This window comes from Phytophthora infestans, genomic scaffold (genome assembly GCF_000142945.1).
Source record: "Phytophthora infestans T30-4 supercont1.153 genomic scaffold, whole genome shotgun sequence".
Taxonomy (NCBI): domain Eukaryota; phylum Oomycota; class Peronosporomycetes; order Peronosporales; family Peronosporaceae; genus Phytophthora; species Phytophthora infestans.
The window spans coordinates 121,286-145,055 of record NW_003303606.1 but is presented as its reverse complement, the minus strand read 5'-3'; the positions used below and the strand labels follow the sequence as shown (position 1 = coordinate 145,055).

Genomic DNA, 23,770 nt, shown 5'->3' with positions numbered 1-23,770 from the left:
CGCGGGAGACCGTACGCTACCGGGCCGGGAACACGCTGGAGCCCCTGCTCAACCGCGGCATCGTTTGACGGGAGCCCAATCTGCTCGACCGCCGAATCGTTCGGCGGGAACCCCTGCTCTACCGCCGTCTCATTGTGTGGGAGCCCCTTCTCGACCACCGTCTCGTACTGTGGGAGCCCCTGCTCGACCACCATCTCGTGTTGTGGGAGCCCCTGCTCGACCACCGTCTTAAACTGTGGGAGCCTCTGCTCGACCACTTCATCAACTTCCTCGCGACACACGGCGAGGGCTCTTCGCTCAACAGCGTAGCACAAGCCATGCAGAGGGGGCCATCGCCCGCTCTGTGCACTGCCTGCGTCGTTGCTGTTTTGTCCACGACTGTGACGTGGGGCCAGTCGCTTGGCGCCACCAAGAGGTGTGTGAACACCTCGCTCACGTCGAATCCACGTCGACGCTTGACCGATTGGGCCAGCCAGTAAATCTCTAGCTGATCCAAGGAATGCCCAGGATGCAGTCAAACGCATAGTTCATCTCGATCACCAAGAAGTCGTCCTTGCTACGGAAGCCGTCGAACGTGTACGACAAGGACACGTCACGCCGCGCAACGCGGCGAGCCTTACCATCTGCGAGTTTGACTTGAATCTCGCCCGGACCATTCCGGACGCGGACGTTCTTGGGTAGTTCTGACAAACCCGACGCGCGAAAGCAGTTGTTGGTCGCTCCTGAGTCAAGGAGCGCGCGCAGTGGTCGCCAGGCACCAGTGACGTGGAGGTTGACGATGATCAGTCTCGAGTCGCCCGGCGTAGTGGTGGCATTGGTGTGTGCTTGGAGCACGGGAGAACTCGAAGGTTGGGCCGCCACCGGAGGACCCGGTCCTTCGTTAAAGCCAGTAGGGCGCCCCGCACCTACTGGTCCTGGTCGTTCTTGAATGAACGACCGAGGAATGTTCCGCATCGCCGTGAGCGAGTACGGGAGCTGGCGCGCGGCACTCCGCCGCACGGTGACCTTTCTTCCCACAGCGGAAGCAAATAAGGGAACAAATGCTTCGCCCAACCCTACCGCGGTAGGACCCGCGACGTCGATCGCTCGACGCGTTGATTGCGTCGAGCTCCATGGGTTCGGGGGTAGACTCTCGGGCTTTCGCAGGTATGGCTGCGGTATACGATGCAGCGACCATGTAATCCTCGCGAATCGCGAGTGCAAATGCCTCCTCGAGAGAGGAGGGCTCAGCTCTGGTGAGGCAGTAACGGGTCATACCCTCGCGCATGCCGAACACGAATACGTGGATTTGCGAGGCCATGTCGATTGGCTTGGTCACGATGCGTGACGCCAGATGTCGCGTCTTCTGGACATAATCACGCATGGACATCTTCCCTTGCCGAAGAGCGAAGAACTCTGCGCGAACACGAGACTCACCTTGCGGGGGCTCGAGCGCGAGGCGCAAGTCGCTCTGGAGCGCTTCCAGAGTCGGGAAAGCCTCGGGGTCGACAACCAGCTTCCCTAGGGCCCATTCTTTGGCCTTCCCGGCTAAACGGGAGAGGTGGAAGTTCATCTTGGCGGATGACGCCTCGATGCATCGCGAGGCGATAGCGATGTCGATCTCGCGGAACCACCGGTTTAGCGGGAGCCGGTTTTCACCGGCGCCAGAATACGTAGACGTCTCCATCTTGACGATGTCATTCTAGGATAGACGCGAGGGAGTTGACACCCGCCGATTCGCATCGGCGAGCTCGCGTTCCATGAACGTTTGTACTGCAAGATGTTGCTGGTCGGGCGTCGCTGAGCTCAGCTGCGATGCGACGACGGCATCTCCGGACACCGTCACGAGGCGGTAAAGCGCTTCCCACTCCACGCGAGTGAGATGGGGGAATGCAGCATGCTCCAGGGTCGCCCAGGAGATCTGGACTTGGCTCATCGTAGACTTGGTTGTTGGAAGAACTACAAGTGCTACCAGGTGTAACGGGGTAAGCGATACCGTCACTAGCTTACACTATAGTGTGGAGGAAGCTCGCAATAGTAAAACCAAGTCTTAGGTTTGTGTCAAATTCAACTCTGATTTATTTAGGACCAGAGCGGCTACCCCTGGCCTCGTGTGAGCCACTCAAACACATGTCTATACCCGATTGGTCAATAAGTGAGTCTGGCTCCTCACTATCAACCAATCAGATGATGACACCTTGGCACACGCTACCCCTGTGCCACTTTACCTACTTATGTAATAACTAAAGAAGTATCTACCTACTGATGTATTTGGAGTTGGGCCCATTACACGCACCATGTCTGGCCATGACTGCAAATGGTCCGATGAAGCGGTGCTTCAGCTTGTTGCTGCCGACAGAGCTGCCAGTGTCAAGCGATAGGTTCCCCGTGTCTAGTAACACTAAGTCCCCCACTCTAAATACACTTAAGTTTCCTCTTCCATGCTAGTCTGAGTACTCCTTTTGTCTATCCTGGGTCGCTGCTATGGCATCGCGGACCCTGCTGACAACGCTCAGCTTGGTATCTATAAAGGATCCCACTTGCTTCCGCAGCGAAACTGATCTTACATCCGAGACCTGAGAGGAAAAAGCTTTCCGAGCCTCTCCACCACTTAGAATAGAGGAGTCAGTGTCTCATCGAAGAGTAAAAGGCACTCTGGGGTGACGGAAGCCGTTCAAATAGAACGGCGTGAGCCCCGTGGACGCGTGCACCGCGTTGTTGAGCGCAAACTCAACAACTGGAAGCTGCGTCGACCACGTACGTGGTGCTTCCGCGCACCACTGCGCAGAGTGTCCTCGAGCACTCGATTGACGGGCTCTGTCTGTGGATGGTCTGCTGTAGACATATGTAGACGAGTTCCCGGTAAAGGAAACAGCGTATTCCAAAACGCAGCCGTGAACCACGGGTCTCGGTCCGAGACAATCGTCTCCGAAGGCCCGTGATAGCGGGACACGCCATCGACGAGCAACCTCGCGGTTTGATCGCCTGTGACGGTAACGGGTACTGGAGCGAGATGTACAATCTTGCTCAGCCGACACACGAGCACCAAAATTCCGGTGTTGCCGTGTCCGTCGGCGGGAAGCCCAAAGATGAAGTCAAGACTCATCAACTTCCAACAGTCAGCCGGTACGGGCAGGCTCTGTAGTGGTTTTGTGGAACCGAAGGGTGCCCTGCGGGTTTGACCCGCTGACATGTTTCACATGTCTTCACGTATCGGGCGACCCATCTGTACATGTGGGTCCACCAGAAGGCCTGAGAGACCGACAGGAAGGTCTTCTCGCGGCACAAGTGGCCGCTGGAGGGCGCGTCGTGCGCCTCCGCGAAGATATCGATTTTCAAATCCTCGTCGTTGGGCACGACCACCCGTGGAGGTTCATTGGGCTCCACCCGGTAATAAAGGAGGTCATCCTTCAACTCATATCGGTGGAGCCGTGAGCGCTGTCGCGACGAGAGCCAGTCGGACTTCGCGCTCGTTCCGGCCATAAGGAGCTTGACGATGGGCGCGACAGCCTCATCGTCCCGATACGCAATGCGTATCCGATCATATAGATCCGTTGTCACCCGCGTGATGTGGGCCAACTCATAGTCGGGGCGCCGAGAGAGGGCGTCCGCAAGCACATTGAGCTTGCCCGGCTTGTATTCGACGCGGAAGTTGTATTCCGCGAGAAGGACAGCCACCTCGCCATCCTTTGGGAGAGGTGAGGCGAGTTAGTCGCCGTCCTCAAGGACGCGTGGTCTGTGTAGGTCACAAAGGGCCGGGAGCCCAGAAGGTGAGCCCGAAACTTCACAAGAGCATACTACATTGCCAGGAGCGCCTTGGCGTGGACAGGTAGTTCCGTTCGGTGGCTTTGTGCTGCCTGGACTGAAACGAGATGACTCATCTAAATCCAGCCGTGTCGGCCTGCAGCAATGCACACCCGATGGCGTAATTGGAGGCATCGCAGACGACGCTAAACGGCTTCGTCTCGTCCGGCAGGGCCAGGCCAGGGGCCTCTTGGAGACTGGCCTTGATGCTGTCAAAGGCATCCTGGTGCTCTTGCTCCCAGCAGTCGACGTCCTTATGAAGGAGGCCCGACGAGAGCTTAGCAAAGCCCCCGCACCCTGCGCTGTACTTGTGAGTGTAGTTGACCAAGCCCAACCACTTTCGAATATCCTTCTGGGATCGGGGCGTTGGTCATGCTGCTATGCCCTTGACCTTGGCTGGGTCAGCCCGAACGCCCACGTTGCTTACGAAGCAACCGAGAACTTTATCTCTGGTGACGCGAAGACGCACTTGTCGATTTTGGCGTAGAGCTTGTTCGCTCGCATCACGTCCAACACTCGACGAAGGTGTCCTAGCTGCACCTCCATGGCCGTCTTGCCTCCCTCGGCACGGCTATGGACGAATATGTCGTCGAAGTACGTCTGTATGGAGATACGTAATGGGCGGAACAATTGCGTCACCAGGCGATTGAACGTCGCCGGGGCGTTAGACAAGCCCTGCGGCATGACGAGCCACTCCCAAAGCATGCCACTTGGAGTGCTCACCGCGGTGAGCGGAATGTCGCTCTCTCGCATCAAAATCTGGTAGTATCCGTCTACCAAATCCAGCGCACTATAATGTACGCTTCCGGCCATGTTGTTTAACAACACATCTTTTCGTGGGATTGGTGTTTGGGCCGGCACCGTTGCGTTGTTCAGCTTGTTATAAGCGTGAACTAGACGCCACTTTCCGCTCGGCTTCCGAGCGCAGAAAGTTGGCGTCGAGTGCGGGGACTTCGACTCCCGCACCATGCCTGCCTTCGCTTTCGCAGCGAAGAAGGCATCAATGACCTCGCACTGTTCGCGCGGAAGAGGCCATTGCCTCGTGACACAATACTTTGTGCCAGGCACGAGATCAATCTCATGCCGTACACCTCGATGAGTTCTTAAGGATCTCAGAACCCAAGCGCGTCTGACGCTGCTTGTTCAGGTCTTCCAGGACGCCCTCGTCCAAGCCGGAGGTGGAGTTCAGCTCCTCCCGAGTGGTCTCAGGTCTCATGAGCACTGACCGCCATGACGCAGAAGCGTCACGGAGTTGTCGACGCGCCGACCGCTCTGCGTACAGCAAGACCATCCGCTGCGGCAATGCCACGGGCATGGGTATTTTGCCCGGCGTGTGGACCTGCTACACCAGCAACGTCCAACGCCGAAGCTCGTCGCGCCGTACGGGCATCGACAGTGGTTATGCCTATAAGCGCTAACCAGGTGGGTAGCTTAGGAACGCACGTTCGTCCAGACCTTAATTGAAGATGAATACGCTGGATGTGTTTCCTGTGTGGATAGCACGGTATCAGACGCCCAAGGCATGACGGAGGTGGGAAACACGACTTGCCAATGCTCAGCCATAGAACTGGACTGTCAGGCCCTTCTCAGCTTTGCCACACCAAAGTCCCGGCTATGCCTTATGTTCGGCACAGTCATGTTGTTCATGGCGAGAGTTGCGAGTGACACTGCGGTGCGCAAGTTAATCGAGCCTTAACGTTCAAAACTGTTGAAACCCATTGGCACTCTCTACACCGTACCAAAGGCTAGTCCACCAAGGCCCAGCCCACGACCGCCACTCTGATTTAGAGTGCAGTCGGGTGTCGGTTTGCCAAGCAACGTTCCGGCGGCGTATCAACGCCCTAGAAGTCATAAAACGTTCAAGGGGTACCGTACCCCCGCACACCGAGTGTGCTACCAGCAGCCCATCACTGCCCTTCACTGGTTTGAGAAAACCACGTCTCTCTGGGCTAAGTCCCGTGGTGCGCACAGCCGGCGCACCCATCTTAGTGCTCTTCTGTAGGGCATACCGCCTCTACTGGTGGCCGTGGAGGCTTCGTCCACCTGGAAGTGGCCTGCGCCACCGGACCTGGGGTTTACGGGCTGTCTTCTTCCCGAGGGCGGGCGAGGGACATACACGCTGGTAGTGTCCATGTCCGCCGCATCCGTAACAGCGGACCAAGCTCTCGGCTGAGTTTAACTCCATGGGCTCGGGTTCGCTGTACGCACCCGTATCAATGGTCTGTGTGACAGCAGAAGCAACAGCGTCATTGCTGCGATGCTCCGCCTCCCGAGGAACATCATTCTCATCGTGGCGATGTTCCTCTTCCCGAGGAGTACCAGACAGATTGTGGCTGTACTCCTCCTGGAGGGCGATTTGAGTCGTCTCCACCATAGCTCTCTCTTGGTCCCGGTATAGATGGATGCGAGTAGAACCGACCTTCAGGCCGTCCATAAAGACTGTTGTCTTGATGTCTTTAGGCAGCGGACGCCCTGCAAGAGATGCCACTAATGTGCGCATCTCTCGCACGTACGCTTACACGCGAGAAAGCGTGTGCGCTGGCGGGACTCGTTGTTCGCCAGTAGTAACGTGGCTCGAAGCGGTTCCCACAGCTGATCCCAGGATGCAGAGCATCTAGGAGATGTCGTTTCCTTGGTGTATGCCGAGTGTTCGGCACGTCCACCAAGGTTGGACAGAGCAAAAGCCACCCGAAGTGGCTCGTCCGAGATGAGACCTGCCTTCATGGTGATCTCCACCTCACAGACCCAGAAGTGAAGGTTCTCTCCTTCCTTTCCCTCACACGCGGGGACCTCCAGTCTTATCGGCTTAGGCCTGGTTGGCTTAGGAGCGGCCATTGAGGCCTCCAACCCCCCGCGGACGTGAGCGATGAGACCAATCTCAAGTGCAGCCACGCGTCGCCGCCGCCAAGCTGCGAAGGACATCTTGTCCAAAGATGCCTATCGTCTTCCGAACAGACTCGTACTGTAACAGGGTACGTAGCCCGAAGTGTACCCCTAGTTACATGAAATGTGACACGTCATACTTCGGGATGTATGGTACAAGGTACCAAGGTCATCAAAAGCCAACCATTCGCTGATGCATTGCTTTTCTATAGGTGGCTTATAGTTTGTATTTAACCCTAGCTTTATCTACCTATAAATATAATCAGTTTACATTCTACCATAAGTTGGTCACTTCGCTCCCATTCGATAAAAGGGGGCCTGTGACCTGCCGTTCACTGAGAGTTTGTATACTCTCTGTAGCCAATTTCCTCTAGCGCAAGGTGCTGTGTGACCGCGTCACACTTGGTAGCACTTGTTGATCAATCCACGCCACCGCGGGTAGACTACCGGAACCTCTCCGGAGTTCGTTGCCATGGATAGGAACGACTTCTCCCAAATGAACGACTCACAGTTCGAGTGGTTTGGAAGATAGCAGGCATCTTTGGAATGAAGGCCCTGCAGAGCCTGGTGGTGTCAACACCGACCGAGCAGCTCGAGCGCGTCAATGTGATTGACGCTTACGAGCAGGGGCTCATCGCGCATGTGCGGGAGAACCTGCAGGCTCCAGCGGCGGAAGCAAATCCGCCACACCCGAAGCCAATACGGCTGAAGGCAAAGCCGTATGAAGGGAAGGAAGGTAAGACCCTTCACTTCTGGGTCCGAGAAGTAGAGCTCGCGATGGACGCGGCTCTCATCTCGACCGAGCAACTTTGTGTTGCTTTTGCACTCTCCAACCTTAGCGGTCGTGCAAAGCGTTGGGTGTACACACAGGAGGCCACATCCCCTGGATGTTTCACATCCTGGGCTCAGCTGTGTGAACAGCTCCGAGCCGCGTTCCTCCCGGCGAAATACGAGTACCGCCAGCGTTTGCGCTTCCTCTCGTGCAAGCAAGAGAGGCGTGAGCTGCATGAGTACGTCCAAGAAATACGGGAGCTCACGGCGTCCCTAGTGGGAAACCCACTCAGCAAACACATCAAGATGACAGTGTTCATGGACGGCCTTCAAGTGGGCCCAGCACTCAGCTGTTCCGGGCAACCTTGAAGAGGCGATTCAAATGGCCCTTCAGGAAGAATACAGCCACCGCCAGGCGCGTACGTCGGCCTGAGCATGGCCTGGGATTTTGCTTTGTGAACTCCCGGTCGAACGAGCCCCAACGGACCAGTACCCATGGAGCTCGGGTCCGCCGAACAGCGTGACATCCGCTGCGGGAAGATGGGCCACTTTAAGCGCGACTGTCAAGCGGAAAGACTCCGCAGACGGTCTTTCCCCAAGCCCGTCCTCAAGGGTCGCTGGCAGAAGCAACATCCCGGGGACAGGGGAACGCCGGGAACCAGTAGGAGGCGGGGCGTTCTACTGGGGAAGAACTAAGGCTTCGTGAAGGGTGCGCGGGTGGCGCGTATCACGGGGACTTAGCCCCTGAGAGTCTTCGCACTCTCGAATCGGCGAAGAGCAGCGGCGGGCTGCTCGTAGTACACGGATGTGTACGGGGATACGATTATCCCTTTAGAATCTTGATCGATTCTGGGGCGTCGAAGAATTTCGCACGCCGCCAGACGGTTGCTCGTAATAGCAACAAGCTGTCCGATGCTTTGAGAGAAAGCAAGGACAACGGGACGATGTCAGTGCGACTGGCCGACGGGAAGGTCGTCACTGTCCTTAACGTCCAAGTGGATCTGGCCGTCAAGTTTGAAGACTTTGATAGCCTCGAACAGTTCACTCTTCTTGACTTGGATTCGTACGATTTGATCCTGCGCATGCCCTGGCTTGAGGAGCACGAGCCCTGGATCGACTGGCGAGGTAAGGCAATTGGTGCCAGCCGCCCTGCGACGTCCGACAGAGCATTGGTGAGTCATGTTCCCACCTCTGTCAGGACCCGGGGCGCCCGCAAGGGTTGCCAGGGTACCAGAGCATCCGGCAGATGCTTGGGAGTCGTCGACGTATATGACGACTCCGAGGATGCTTTGATGGTGGCAGCGCTCAGAGGAGGCGCTGGCCAAGTGAATAGCTTAGGTCCACAAGCGGGTAGCTTAGTTCCGCAGACAGCTGCTGCTGTCTCGAACACTGGCAATAGGGTGTTCAAGGTGGGTAATAGAGTTCCACACACGGTCGCCCAGACCTTACTGAAGAGGAAGACGTCGGATACGCTTCCGGGGTGGGTAATAAAGTGCCACACACGGTCGCCCAGACCTGTACTGAAGAGGAAGACGTCGGATACGCTTCCTATGTGGGTAACATAGTGCCACACGCGGTCGTCCAGACCTTAACTGAAGAGGTGGCGTCGAATACGCTTCAGGTGTGGGTACCACAGTACCACACGAGGCCACGAGTGCCTCGGATGTCGGCGCTTCGACATCCCCAGACAGGGGTAACAAAGCTCCACGTCACGGTCGAGGTCGACGACGACGCCGACGCCGCCGCCGCCACAAGTCGGATCTGAACTTCGTTCAGGACGACGTCGCTTCAAGCGACTCGGAGTCCAGGGCCCGGGCTCCTCCGACAAGGCCGGTGGAAGTGTTTCATCACAACTTCGATGGTGTCCACTTGGAACCGTTGCCAGAAATGGCAGAGATACTGAACCTCGAGGGAATGACGGTCGAGTCTTTCCTGTCCAACCTCAAGGCTGGAAAGGTTGCCGAGATGAGTATCACACGCGGTCACCGAGAGTATACTTGAAGCGGAAGGCATAGACCATGCATCGTGTGTAGGTAACACAGTGCCACACGAAGTCGCGAGTGCCTCTGATGTCGTCAGCGAGACATCATGTCGTAGCCCATACGGCGCGACGACCTTCAGTGTTGGAATCGGCTGGTGTAGCAGACCCGCACACACGCCGGACAGAGTTGATGTCAACCGACCGAGTTAGAGAAGTCCGGGCCCTGGACTCCGAGTCGCTTGAAGCGACGTCGCCATGAACAAGGTTAGACCCGACTTGCGGCGGCTAACAAGACGTGACATTTTGTTTCCCTCGACAGTGGTGTTGCCGAAGGGAATTCACCAGGTGGGTAGCACAAATTCGCATTGCGGGTAACAAGCTCCGCAAGCAACGAAGCTGCTTGCGGAGACCGACATTCGACACTCCAAGCGTGGGTAACAGAGTTTCACGCAAGGTCACTCAGACCTTAACTGATATGGAAGTCGCTGTATGCGCTTCCGGTGAGGGTAACAGAGTTCTACACATCAAGGCGGGTAAAACAGTTCCGAAACCAAGGCGGGTTACACAGTTCGCACCGGGCTGAACGTCTTCAGTCGGCACGTCCGACGCGACCGTCCATGCCGGCGCAGTACACGATGCAGATAGCCGTCGTGCCTGCCAGTGATAATCACAAGCCACGAGAGACTCAGTAGTTTCAACGTTTAAGTGGTGGAGAGGCTCCGAAATACCTTTCCTCTTTGGCTTTGCATGAGGCAAGTAGCCGTCGTGCTGACAGTGGCTATGACAAGCCACGAGAGTCTCAATGGTCTAATGCTTAAGTGGAGGAGAGGCTCAGGAATACCTTTCATCCCTGGTCTTGAGGTAAGACCAAGTTCCTTACGAAACCAGGCATCGATGTACACCCATAACCCAAGTGTGGTGCACGAGTGCACCCGGTGTTGGTCGAGGCAACGAAAGCAGGTGCCGCGCCGAGCATGACACCGTGGTGATGGCTGATCCCATCACCAAGGTTTAGTACCGCATGAGTACTTGGTGTCAATGTCAGACACCAACGGTGTAGTGGCATGGTGGTGAGATATACCCCACCACGGTCGGGTACCATCTAAGTATATGGTGTCTATGACAAACACTGGTATAGGTGCAAATGATATGCTCCATACCACGACCCGATGCTGCTCCATGCACATACCGTGCATCGACACTGGCTGCTCTCGATCAGCCTGCCAGGAGCTCCGCAAAGTGAACTCGTCGTGCATGACACACATGAAGTCCACGGAGCACTTATGGTAGCTGTGGTACGTGTCGTACGTACACAGCGTACCTGGTGTACGGGCCCATAGACCTGTACACTGTGCTTGTACATGCGTCGTGCATGATGCGAGCACATGCCATGAATCAGCTCAGGCAACAGCACAGCAGAAGCTGTTGCCGCCAAACATGACAACCTTGTGGTGGGCGGGCCGCACCGAAGGGTACATGGTGTCGATGGGAAATACCTGCACCACGACTGCGTACCATCACGGTACACGGTGTCGATGAAGGACACATTCGCACCGTTGGTATGCCGACCAAGACGCGAAGAGAAGTGGAGCTCCGACCGCAAGGATGGATCCTGCTGGGGCCAAAGGCATGGAACGAGGTGAGCTGAGTGCTCCCTCTAGTGCTTGGGCAGGTGTCGCCCTTCTCGGTGTCGTCCCTCGCGGGAGATACCATCACTCGCGATGACTGTCGTGTCCTCTGGTGCGAGCTGTGAGCGAATGCCACACGTTCGGGTGCTATTGCACCTTGTGCTAAAGCACTGTACGCGCGCTAGCGCAGGTGCCAAGGCAGCGCTGAGTGTAGGCTCTACGACAAATAAAGTGTGAGCGTAGGAATTTAAAACCCAGTGTGGTTTGCGAGCTCATGTTACTGTAGGTGTGACTGAGAGCCGCGACAATCCCATGGCTGCTCAGTGTGAGAATTAATCTTTATGTGTTTATTTCTCTCACTTCTGATTGGAGAATCTGGTGATTTTCAGTTAAGTGGGGGGGGTGTAACAGGGTACATCCAGTGTACCTCCCGGCTACATAAAGAGTGACCCGTCACTCTTGTGGACACCTGGTACACGGTATCAGGTGCTCTAGGGGCATGACTACTTAGCCCCACTTTAGGTAACCTCTAGTTTGTATGGAACCCAAGCTAAGCAAACTTATAAATACATCAGTCTTACTAGCAAACAGCTCCTTCTGAGCCCGGAAACACGTGGACTAACGTCCCCTCGGGTAGTTAAATACCCTTACACACTTCCTCTGTGCAAGGTGCTGCTAGGATAGCGTGAAGACATGCACGCGGATTGGAAAAAGAGGTTCTTCAAGTGAAGAATGTGTGTTGACGCTTAAGAAGTAGAAGAGCTGACATTTGACTCGGAGAAAGAAGAAATGAGGTCCAGCTGATCTTTTAACAAAGTCGCCCGGTGCACGAAGAAGCTTTGAAATAAAAACGCGGATTTTGATTTAATTTAATTAAGCACGGTCTCTGATTTAGAAGTTAAATCCAAAACTAATGTATTTCTATTGCGATCTGTCAAGGCGCCACTAGTAGCAGAGCAGACGACATTGGTAACGTGCTTAAGCTGACAAACATTAAAGCCAGTATACTTCGTAATCTCCGCTCTGAGTGTTTTCGATGCCTTGATGCATCTCCTGTGCATGCTTTGAAGCCACAGCATCTCCCCACGGTTTACCTTTAATTCATGGAAAACTACCCCTCCTTTCTGTCTTTTTAGAGATAAAAGCGACGAATGTCTCTACAAGCGGCCGCCCTATTGTCATTCTCTAATAATTGCACTGTGCCGTAATTGTGTCAATTGACTCTACACACGATGCTAGGCTCGCTCTTTGACTGCCCTTGTCTTGCGTCTTACAGATATTTTGTCTTACATCTAAATGTGAGGACAGATTTACGGGTGACCCATGATAATCGTATGTTGCTTGTATCGGCGTAACAGATAAGCTACATTCTGCATTAAATGCAGTTCTTGGCGCTGATTAAACATTCTGGCCTTTTGGTAGTGCCGTTTAAAATTTACGATATGAAGTAGACGCTGCACCAAATGATGCAGCTGTGAGATGTCATGATTTATAAGCGCTACGCTCAAAGAACCAAGACCAGAAGATCGACGCTTAGCTCCTCTACAAAGATGAAATGGGCGACATACTTTACTGCATCAACTTCCCTCAGCTGTAGCTCGTGAATTTGCAGTGCGTCGAGAAACACGGTGAGGTCCCGACACATTTATCGCTGACCAAGAATTTCCCGACACGTTTATCGCTGACCAAGAATTTCATTGAAGATATAGCGCTGGCGTGAGAGGACTCAGTGTCTGCATATGTCAAACCAACCAAGGAAATGTTGCTGATTCTAGACAACATTGCACAGAAGGCTTAATTGACTACTGAAACAGGACTTTAAAAGCTACGCGTTGATGGCCGAAATCTTGGAGCGCGCCACTTCGCGAAGCCGAACCAAGAAGGCAAGCGTCCACAAGAACAACGCTAACCAGCTACTATTAGTAATACTCCGTTGCTACAGCCATAACAACGATAAATGTATCGGTCCAACAAGCACTCGATGTCAGCTTAAGAGCAGAAAGCACCGCGAAGATTTTATCGTGTAGCTTTTTCATCAGTTGATTCACAAGCGTTCGTCCATCGCGTTTGAAAGTGAGGCGTTCTTCTCTCAAAGCTTTTGCGTTAAAGTCCAAGATCGAGACGTCCTTCATAGCGACTCGGAAGAACGATCAAGGTCCGCGCCGTGCGGACCTCGTTGCAGTCTTAGCTTCAAAGATGCGTGCTACAGATTTATACTTAAAATTTGTAATGGCGGAGGTTAACGTAGGCAAACGAATGCTGAAGAAGGTGCCGGAGGTTTTGGGATGTTGTTAACATAGCGGTTTGCTAACGGAGGTTAATTAACTGAAACGACAGCACTACTCAGGCCTCGACGCTGTCGTGACTGAATGCTGAAGAGTAGGCGCGGCACTTTATCTCCATGCCGCATGGAGGTGGAGGGTCGCTCACTTCAATCCCCTCAAAGATCTATCAGAAGCGCACCATGTGGCATCTTTCACGCCGCGGCTCGCGCACGGTTATGCCACCGTACAGTACCATCTCCACCATCATTTTGAGCCCAGCCTCTACGACTGAGCTGTGCAAGTGATACGCCAGTTACTGAGGCGTCCTCAGTGAGGACCTATTGCACGGTACCCCAAGGGCCGAAACTGTCCGGGCCGAGAATATATATTCTCTTCTTTGATGGAGGATCTAGGGGCAACCCCGGCCCCGGGTGGCGTGGACCTGTAGTGTTGACCCTAGGAGAAGAGATCACGATCTCCACCCTGTGCTGGGTGGGGAGTATGTCTTATGCCTCTAAGCGTTTGACCAACAACCTGGCGGAGGCGCTGGGACTGCTCATGCGGCTGCGGGCGTGCCTCAGGGCAGGAAGATCTCCTCTTCACGTTGTAAGGGACAGTAGCATGGTGCTGCGTCAACACCGACGCCGAGTTCAACCGAAGGCGGACCACCTCCGGAATGTGTATTACTAGTGCCAAAGGGCAGCAGATGAGTTGTCGGTCATGTCCTGGAAACATCACCTCCGCGAGTACAACAGGATGGGGGACGCCCTCGCCAATCAGGCCATAGACGAGCGTAGAAGTGTCTAGACCCACTTAACGCCAGAGACTTGCTCCTCTGGGCGCTGGGCAACGGTATCTGTTAACTTGGTCAATGATGTAGGCCATTGTCTACATCGACCCTTTGATGGGGTTCTTTCGAGGAGCGAAGCCTCAACGCCAAAGGCGCAGGGGTTAGCTGGCGTTTCTTAAAATATGAGGCAGGGACGGCAAATAGAGACGACCGCTGACAACGTCACAGGGTGTCGTTCCATTAGCTAGCAGTTGTATTTTGCACTAGGTAGGTACAGTAATGCACCCGGTTTTCGCGGGGGTGGACCATATAGGATTTGAAAATAAATCAGATTTTAGCAAGCAAACAATAAATTATTTATATTTAGAATCATCACATCCGGAAGATTATTAAAGGTCCAAGGGCACGAAAACGGGGTGCAGTACTGTAAAAGGACAGAATGCTGCACAGAAAATAAGAAGCAGGGATCGCTAGCTCTAGCTTTCGCTAGTATTTCAAAGCTTCCATAAAATAGAGTTGCCGTTTGTAGAATTGATTTTTAAATTAATATAAAACTTTAATAAAAACAAGCTCCATTCGCGCAACATTCATGCCTACAATTGGCAAATACATTACCGTACTTAGCTGAGGTGGGCGGCTCAAACAACACGCATGAAATATTTATGTTTTTTGGTTTTTTTCTTAATTGAGCTCTGAATCACGTAGAGTTGTAGCAAAACCTTTTTATTTTGAAAAATGTTAGGGCCAAATAGTAAACCAGGTTTTAATTGATTCCCTTCCGAAATAAATTTTAGAGCTTAAATTACGAGGGCTGTTTGCAATTTCATTGTGTGCTGTGACTTCGATATAGCATATCACGTCTGAGATGCATATTTATAACCACGTGAGACTCAGCTGAGGGATTTGAAAATCTCTGATATTAAAAAAGAGCTTCAATTTTAACCCTTTCAAGTTAATTTTTCTGACCATGGAAGAAAATGCCCCCCCCCCCGATTTTTTTTAGAGAAAGGGTTCTCGTTTTTCGATACTAAGTCGATCTTGGATCGTAGTCATCACCGAGCGCTTGTCCTCGTCGAGGGTTACTTGGAGAAACTGGTGAAATTCTTTGCTAACTGACGGTGTCACATTGACGAGAGATGGAAATTGGCGAATGCAAACTTCACATAGAATGCCCGAGCCGTCCAGCAGAGAGCGCATTGTTCCCCACCCTGTCAGAGTCGAATGCATCCCGCGAAAGATACCCTCGCCTTCCGTGAACACTTTCCAAACACTCACAACTCGGTCCTGCTCAAAGAATCGACGAACAGCAAGCCGCTGCACCACTGAAACAAACGTACCGGTCGTCAATGTCCGGACCAGGCGGTATCTGATTGCGAGTGTATTGCCGGGATTTCCAAACCCGTCGTACACTTGACGATCGCGCTGATGTTGCGGGAGCTCATTACTCTTCCAGACAACATGAACAGCCTTCTCTAGATCGTAGGGAAGCACAAATTTCTGCAGTTTTTGGTGGTACTCCAACTCACCATTATCATTACGCCAATGCGTTGAGTTTGTCTCCTCAGTATCCATTGTTGCCAAATTACAGCCATTCATTACGTCGTCCACTCGGGTGTAACATGCATCGATCTTTTGCAGCAGCGACGTAAACAGAGGAACATCCGACATCCCAAGCCGAGGCTCTATCGTGTCGATTCTCTCCGAGTACCCAAAGTCGCTGTTCTCCGTGTGCTCCGTTCCGCTCATCAAACTTGCTGGTTTTTGGCGAAGATGGAACGCCCCGCGCAGATTGTCGATGTAGGCCGCTTGCGTATTCGCCGTCGTGGCCAGCCTCCTCTGCTCTGCCTCTGACTTCAGTCACCCCTCGCGTTGGATCGAAGCAACCTCTTTCCAGATGGAGAATTGTCGACTTGAAGCAGTGCGTTTTACTTCCTTGCCAAGCTTTAGGTTCTTGAGTTGCAGACTCAGCTCGTCGCTTCTTCGCCGTAGACCTTCGATCTCGTCTTTGATGCGTTGCCGCTGTTTGCGTCGTCGAAACTTTTCTTTCTCGCGGTAGAGTTTCAGCGTGTTGATGGCTGCTTCGCCACTGATTTCACGCCCTCGAGCCTTCCCGAGGGATGGCGCTCCTCGTTGTTCAGGCATCACTAGCGTGCCGCTTGGCTCCACATTTTCGGTTGACACCAATGAATGCATCTCCAGGAAATTCGCAGTCTCCAAGAAGAAGGCGGCGTCGGTAAGAAGTTCAGCGTTGGATTCCATCTCGCGTGGTATACCGGTCACAGAGGAGGTGAATCGGAGACTGTTGTGAGCAGCACGGTCAGACTGACAAAGCAAGCGTTGTAGCCAGTAGCTTTCATAATCTTTAACACACGTGACGAGACGTGAGCAAGCTCAAGAAATACATAAGGTTCCACAGCTGGGATAAGGTTTCTTGATTGATGACGCCAACAGTATTGGGGTATGGCAATACCCCTTCAATGATACTGTGCTACGTAGGGCGAGCGGCAATGCCTCAAACCGTTGTTTGACAGAGGTGTAAAAATACATGTTCTCTCTTTTAGACTACATGTTTAAAATAAGGCCCGGACAGAAGCGCAAACCATTTACCTTCTATCCTAAAGGATGCTTTGCCACGGGGTCATTGATGAGTTCCGTCCGTCACGAAGAACATCGCGGGGTCTTAATGAAAGCCGGATGATATTAAAGCAATGATGATCATTTGTGTGCAGAACAGAGACGTTTTTTTTTCTGCCGACAATCCAAAGCTGATGTTCCTCGTTGAGCTGTTGAAAACTCTACCGGCCATGCGCCATTGCTGCAGGACCTTAAGGCCGAGCTTAAGTTTACCCGATGGGAATTTCTCTGTCATCGACTCCGATCCAATCTTCAATTATCAACACTGGTGTCCGACAACGAAAGCGAAACAAAGCAGGACAAAGCCTGTCTTTTTGCAAGCAATTTTTTTTAATTTATTTTTGCTTTAAAATATTCTGTTTTGCTACTTAAAACGTGCGTGTTGCCAGCGTTGGCATTGCTGACCGCTGCGTCGGCTAAAAAAGCCTGGTATAATTAACGCGATGGGGTTTCCCGGACCTTTTATAGGTGGGAGGGGTCCTCCCACCATTTTGGCATTAGGGGGAGGTTTCCTTGGAATCTACACGTCGATCGCAAACTAAAAAAAAATGGAGCCTGAGAGTAAATGTACAGGTCCAAAATCAATACTGACTACAATCACCTGCGTTATTTAATCGAGTGCATCGGTGCGTGCCAACAACAAACTGATCAAAACAAGAAGAAATTGTAAAATAAAATGAACTATGCCAAGTGAGCGTATATATCTTGCACTTAATAGAAGTAGAAAATTTAGACATGGCCTAGTTATCCAGAAAAAAAACAAAGCGAAATGGCCTGTATCATAAAAAAGGAGCTTTATTCTTGTGTTAAAGTGCTCCAGACTCATGAACGTGTGCGGCGTCACGAAGCAATCCCATCGCTCGTGCAAGTTTAAGCAGCTCGACGGTGAAGTTCAAAGCAGCGATGACACCCAGTACCGTCAGGTGCATACTCCGATAGTAAAACTACACGGCATGTTAATGATAAGATGGTCGACATGCCGTCTTACTGACTGACACGACACTATTTACCACAGCCATTTGACATCGAAATCCTTTCCTTACGCGAATGGCGAGTGCGAGTGATCGACCACCCAAGAGAACGAGCACAGCTACTTCTAGCAATGCTGCACTTGTGACGCTTTCTCCGAGCTCCTGTAAAATATCGAGGAAAGCGTAAACTTCACAGTCTACACTGCGATGTCTGTTATCCGCAAGTGCCGACGCAACAGATAGCGCCTTGACTTGTAGTGCCGCCTGAAAAACATTCCAGATTTTCTGCTCCACCCAAAGCAAGTATCGAAACAATAAAATTTCAAGGATAATACGACGCCAGAAGTAGCACTCTACCTAGTCTTCACAGGACCACCCCGACAAACACAGCCAGAGCGATCCGAACCTGAACCACCGTTCACGAATTAAACAGCGAACCTGAAAATATATAAATAATAAAGGTTCATTTGGGAATAGTTGAAACGACCGCAGGTTAGTTTTCTCCAGCGATGATTCGCCAAAAGAGATTTTCGGATTCGACCTGGGTCCGGGTGTGGCTCTACATGTAGTAGCGCAACGAGTAGACGTGGAATTATTTCGTGACCACGAAGCACTTCACTTCGTTTGTCCTAGAATCAGCAAAGGACCAAAAATGATTTAGAGTTTGCAAGGTGGATGCTGCGCTACAGCTGAAGAGCAAAGTGTTCGATATAACAGCCATTCCTTCAACAGGGCTACAATTTATTGAGCTTAAGTTAAACAAACTTATGTGTCCTAAAACTAACTAAACGATTTGTTTTTTAATGAGTGTCCGAAAAGGATACCCCGTATAGAAGGTTTTTTTGAAAAGGGCTTTGTGTCTACGGATGGGACGCTACCTTAAATGTTTAGGAGGTAGAGCGGGTATACGTTTTTAAGAAACGACACGTTGTAGCTACTACACTGTTTTCGTTGAACTACTAAGTTCTTGAAGTAGTCCCTTTTTACTTTTGCGAGGTTTCTTGAACATTCGGTCGGTTTTGGATCGATGTCATCACTGAATTCTTGTCCTCGTCGAGAGTGATGTGAAGGAACTGGTGAAATTCATTGCTAACTGAAGGTGTCGCGTTTAAGAGAGCTGGAAACTGGCGAAGGCAAACTTCGGCAAGCGTTCCAGGTCCATCAGGGCGGTCGAACCAGAGGTCGGAAATAATAATTGCGATTCAATAAATTATTGGGTTTTGCAATGTATTATTGGTAGTTGAGCTTATCAATACAATATGGTATTGGACCAATTATTGACAATAAATATGGCAAAAGGCTCCCTGGTAGGAACCGTTTAATTGTTTCGATATGACATCACCAATCAGATCTTATGACATCATTTTCGTTGTTCACCACACTATCTCCACACCAACCTGAAACCGGTGGTTACGAGAGTGTCTTGGTATGCTACGATACGCGAGCCACAACTCAAAGTTCACTTCATTTTTGAGCTACGATGGTCCTAAACAAGCAAATCGCCGCCTACTTCTTCACAATACTAGGTCAAGGGCTGTTTCGCTGCAATATTTGCGGCAACGAGCGGAAACAAACTGGAGGGACAGGGTACTCTAATCTCAACTAATAGCACAAATTATAAGTTGCTACATCATTCCGATGAATTACTTAGAAACAAATATTCTAACAAGATGCTCAGTCAAGAAAACTATTCTTGACTCGCTATCTTGTCGAGAATAATCACCACATATAATTAAGTGTTGTGTCGTCCTCTAGATAAGAATTGTAGGCCCAGCCGCTGCCTGGTATAGTGCACTTGTAAAGCAGCAGCTACATTTCCAGACTTCCCGGCTACGTAATAGCAAACGAAACAAGCAACTCCTCGCACTTGCTAACGTGAAGATGAAACATACAAGTCTACCTGACAGCCTGGAGCAAAGTTTACAGGAACTAAAGAAGGAAGCAGCTGAATTGCCCTGGTGCCGGCCTTCCTTGGAGGCTTTCCAGAATAACACGGACTCAGAAGATGAAACTTCAAAATTCGAAGATGGCCCCGCCTTATATGTTGCTGATAGTATATACGCTAAGAAAACTAGTCAAGACGGGCAAGACTACTTTTAAGTTTCTTGGGTGGGGTTTCAAGAACTAAGTCGTCAGACCTACCACAGAACATGATAGCGACTATTAATGATGAGGAGCTTGGCGTGGCTTGGCCAGTCGACTATCGGGCCAGCATACTCACGAGGATCATGGCTGGTGCAAGAGTACACGGAAGGGCTAGATATTGCTCCAATATACTTAAATTGCGGCAATTTTTATTATTCGGAGTGCTCATATTGAAATTTTTATTGCGGCAAAACTTTGCCATCAATACAATACAGTATTGTATTATCCGACCTCTGGGTCGAACACTACCCCATCCAGTTAGAGTTGAGTGCATCCCGCGAAAGATACCTTCGCCTTCCGTGTACATTTTCCAGATACACACCACTCGATCCTGCTCAAAGAATTGACGGGCAGCAAGACGCTGGACCACTGAAACTTGCGTTCCGGTTGCCAACGTTCGGACCAAGCGGTACCTCATTGCTACCGTGGTATTATAAGGTCCAAATCCGTCGAATTCGTGTCGATCTCGTTGATGCAGCTGAAACTTGAAAGCTTTCCAGGTGACTTCATGGGCTTTCTTCATATCAAATGGATACACGAACTTCTGCAGCTTTTGATGGTACTCCAACTCACCACTGTCGTTGCGCCACTGCGTAGAGTTCACCTCCCCCACAGGCATTGCTGTCAGGCCTGATCGATTTACAACATCGTCAAAGCGGGCGTAACATGCATCGATCTTTTGCAGCAGCGACGTAAACAGAGGAACATCCGACATCCCAAGCCGAGGCTCTATTGTGTCGATTCTCTCCGAGTGCCCAGTGTCGCTGTTCTCCGTGTGCTCCGTTCCGCTCATCCAACTTGCTGGTTTTTGGCGAAGATGGAACAACCCGCGCAGATTGTCGATGTAGGCCGCTTGCGTATTCGCCGTCGTGGTCAGCCTCCTCTGCTCTGCCTCTGACTTCAGTCGCTCCTCGCGTTGGATCGAAGCAACCTCTTTCCAGATGGAGAATTGTCGACTTGAAGCAGTGCGTTTTACTTCCTTGCCAAACTTTAGGTTCTTGAGTTGCAGACTCAGCTCGTCGCTTCTTCGCCGTAGACCTTCGGTCTCGTCTTTGATGCGTTGTCGTTGTTTGCGTCGTCGAAACTTTTCTTTCTCGCGGTAGAGTTTCAGCGTGTTGATGGCTGCTTCGCCACTGATTTCACGCCCTCGAGCCTTCCCGAGGGATGGCGCTCCTCGTTGTTCAGGCATCACTAGCGTGCCGCTTGGCTCCACATTGTCGGTTGACACCAATGAATGCATCTCCAGAAAATTCGCAGTCTCCAAGAAGAAGGCGGCGTCGGTAAGAAGTTCAGCGTTGGATTCCATCTCGCGTGGTATACTGGTCACAGACTGGAGGTGAATCGGAGACTGTTGTGAGCAGAATCGTCAGGCTGACGAAGCAAAACGAACTGCGCTGCTGAACCAGTCTTTACTTTACGTAGAGCTAATCGCCGAAAATAACCAGTTCAGTAGGTGTTGGCGGAGAGGTCGGCGCGTTGTAATGCTCTTTCTTTTTTATTAATAAAATGTTATTTGCATGAACTGCCCACAGAATGCACGTTGATCTGCTGTGTATTCAGTACCGGTACAACAAACTGGATCCACATCGGGGGGAGTGTGGGCGCCCGGTGAAATCTATCGCTAGACATCACATCGAAGGACGCATATCAAAGCGTTAAGGTCAAACTTGACCCCGCGTTTTGCGCGTAGGGTAGCGCAGCGAGCATGCCTGCGGTTTGCTGACCTTGTGCGGAGCACTCAGATACAAACCCAGGACCGATCATGTCGTCGCAATTATCTTGCGAGGGTCCTTCTTTAAGTTTTGGGAAGAGGGTTGAGGGGTAAGGTTAAATAAATGCCTTTTCTTCGTCCGTCGCCGTGGAGTGTAGGAATGAATTCGACACCAGGACCCCAACCCGATCTAGGTGATTACAAATTGACAAGCTGTACACCAATAGGCTACGGCTGCTTGCACTACGTTGTAGATCATGATTAAATACAGCACCAGCAGATGTACCGATCTAACAAACGCCCAGGCACCCTCATATCATATCGAAACAGCTCCACAACTCGAAGGAGATTTAAATCATATTCAAGTACAACATGCAATTTGTAATCACCATACCGGTTCCGGTATTCTAAATGATCCGTTTGATACACACGTGATCTGCTGGAACTGGATTTGCTCCGTCCGTAATAGTATGTGTCGCACCCGTGACATGGACGCTTCAGAGTGATATTAAACTGTCTGCTGTGTCCTGGAGGTTGGCGTAGTGTATTCCAACTCAATATGTAGACTCGACGGACTGTCATTCTTAACTGTAAATGCAACTTCCTTGTACTGTACAAAACGAGGCTTTGCAGTGATCCGGTATTGGAATGCGTGATCACCACGAGCTGAGTAAAACAGTTTTCTATGAGGATCTCCACCTAAAAGCGAGTGAAAGGAAGTATCGGTTCTATTGATGAAAGGAAGGGTTAGATTTTTGCTCGAAATTTCAAACTTGAAAGCTTACACTAACCCTATCAGGCTTCATATGAACGGGAGATGTGACGAAAAGGAAGCTAATAAATACTTGGTATTGCCTAAGTTCTTGGTCTGAAGTAATCACCGCAACTTACAACAACAAAGCATGTAGCTTTCGATAGCGTGACGAGCCACAGCACACTTTTTAGCATCCAAAAAATGTAAATCCTAAAAAAGCTCAAGGTGGTCTCTCGATTTTGACTTGTCGCTGCTACTTTTTCTGGTAGTACTTTGTAAAAATGGTCTATGTGGCGCACATACATCTCGAATCTACAATTTTTACCAATAAATCGAATGTTTAAAAAAAAACATTGAGTGCAAAAAGAAAGTGAGACAAGATCAAAAAGATAAGGTTTGTTTACAAGACTAAATGTATATGACAGTAGCAAAAGTACGAAACAAGACCAAAAATACTGTGGCAAGACTGATATTACTTACTTCTCTGGCCCACTGAGAGATGCCAAAACCACCCGGGAAGAAGGATATCGCACCTACTTCACGTCTTCGCATTGTGCTATTCCTAGCGGAGCGGAGTGTCCGCGGTAAGCTTCTCCGTGGAACTATCTGTGCTGCTCTGAGAGAGTTTAACCTCTCCCGCAACAGCATCAAGAAAGTGTGGTGCATCCGTGGCGAGGTGGACGCTATTTCCGCCCCATCACGGGTGCGCCCGAAACGTGGAAGATATCTGACGTTGGACGAGGTTGTCCAGCTGGTACATTCTGTACCTCTGTGCCAACGTCAAACTCAGCGCTCTCTCGCCCGCTGCAACCGGAATACCAAGAAGTACACTCCAGCGCCACCTAGCCGACGGAACACTACGCCGCGCTTCCTCTCGTGTAAAGCCTACACTTGCGGATAACCACAAGACCAAGCGTCTTCAATGGGTGTTAAGTCACTTTGACTTGCCGCTAGGTAACGTAACATGCAATATTTTTTTAATAGTTATATTTTTTCTTAACTAATAAAAACTTATCGTGTTTTAAAATATTAAGGTGCCAGGATGTTTAGAATGCATCACATGTATGACACGTGCATGTCGATGAAAAGTGGTTTAATCTTTATAAGGGTGCCACGAAGTATTACCTGACTGCAAATGAGCAACTTCCCTATCGGTCATGTCCAAACAAAAGGTACATCGGTAAAGTCATGTTTTTTGGTGCAGTTGCGCGGCCCCGATACGATTTCCACAAAAAGCAGTACTTTGATGGTAAGATCGGAATTTGGCCTATAGTTAAAACGGTTGAAGCCCTTCGTAGCTCTGCTAATCGACCTAAAGGCACACTTGTTACTAAGAGTGTGTCAATGACTCGGTACCTTTAACGGGAATTTCTTTGTAACAAAGTTTTTCCTGCAATCCGAGCCAAGATGCCAGGTATGTACTTATTTTTATAAAAAAATTCAAGCTAAAAGTTT

General features: G+C 51.0%; 1 protein-coding gene across 1 annotated transcript; it reads right to left on the bottom strand.

Annotated features, from left to right (window-relative positions):
• Window positions 1–20,072: 20,072 nt before the first annotated feature.
• On the bottom strand, window positions 20,073–21,614 carry PITG_20888 (uncharacterized protein; the record flags this gene model as incomplete). Its single annotated transcript, XM_002895590.1, has 3 exons — window positions 20,073–20,095; window positions 20,424–21,169; window positions 21,601–21,614. 3 exons carry the CDS (start codon window positions 21,612–21,614, stop codon window positions 20,073–20,075), a joined length of 783 nt encoding a protein of 260 aa, XP_002895636.1.
• Window positions 21,615–23,770: the final 2,156 nt, after the last annotated feature.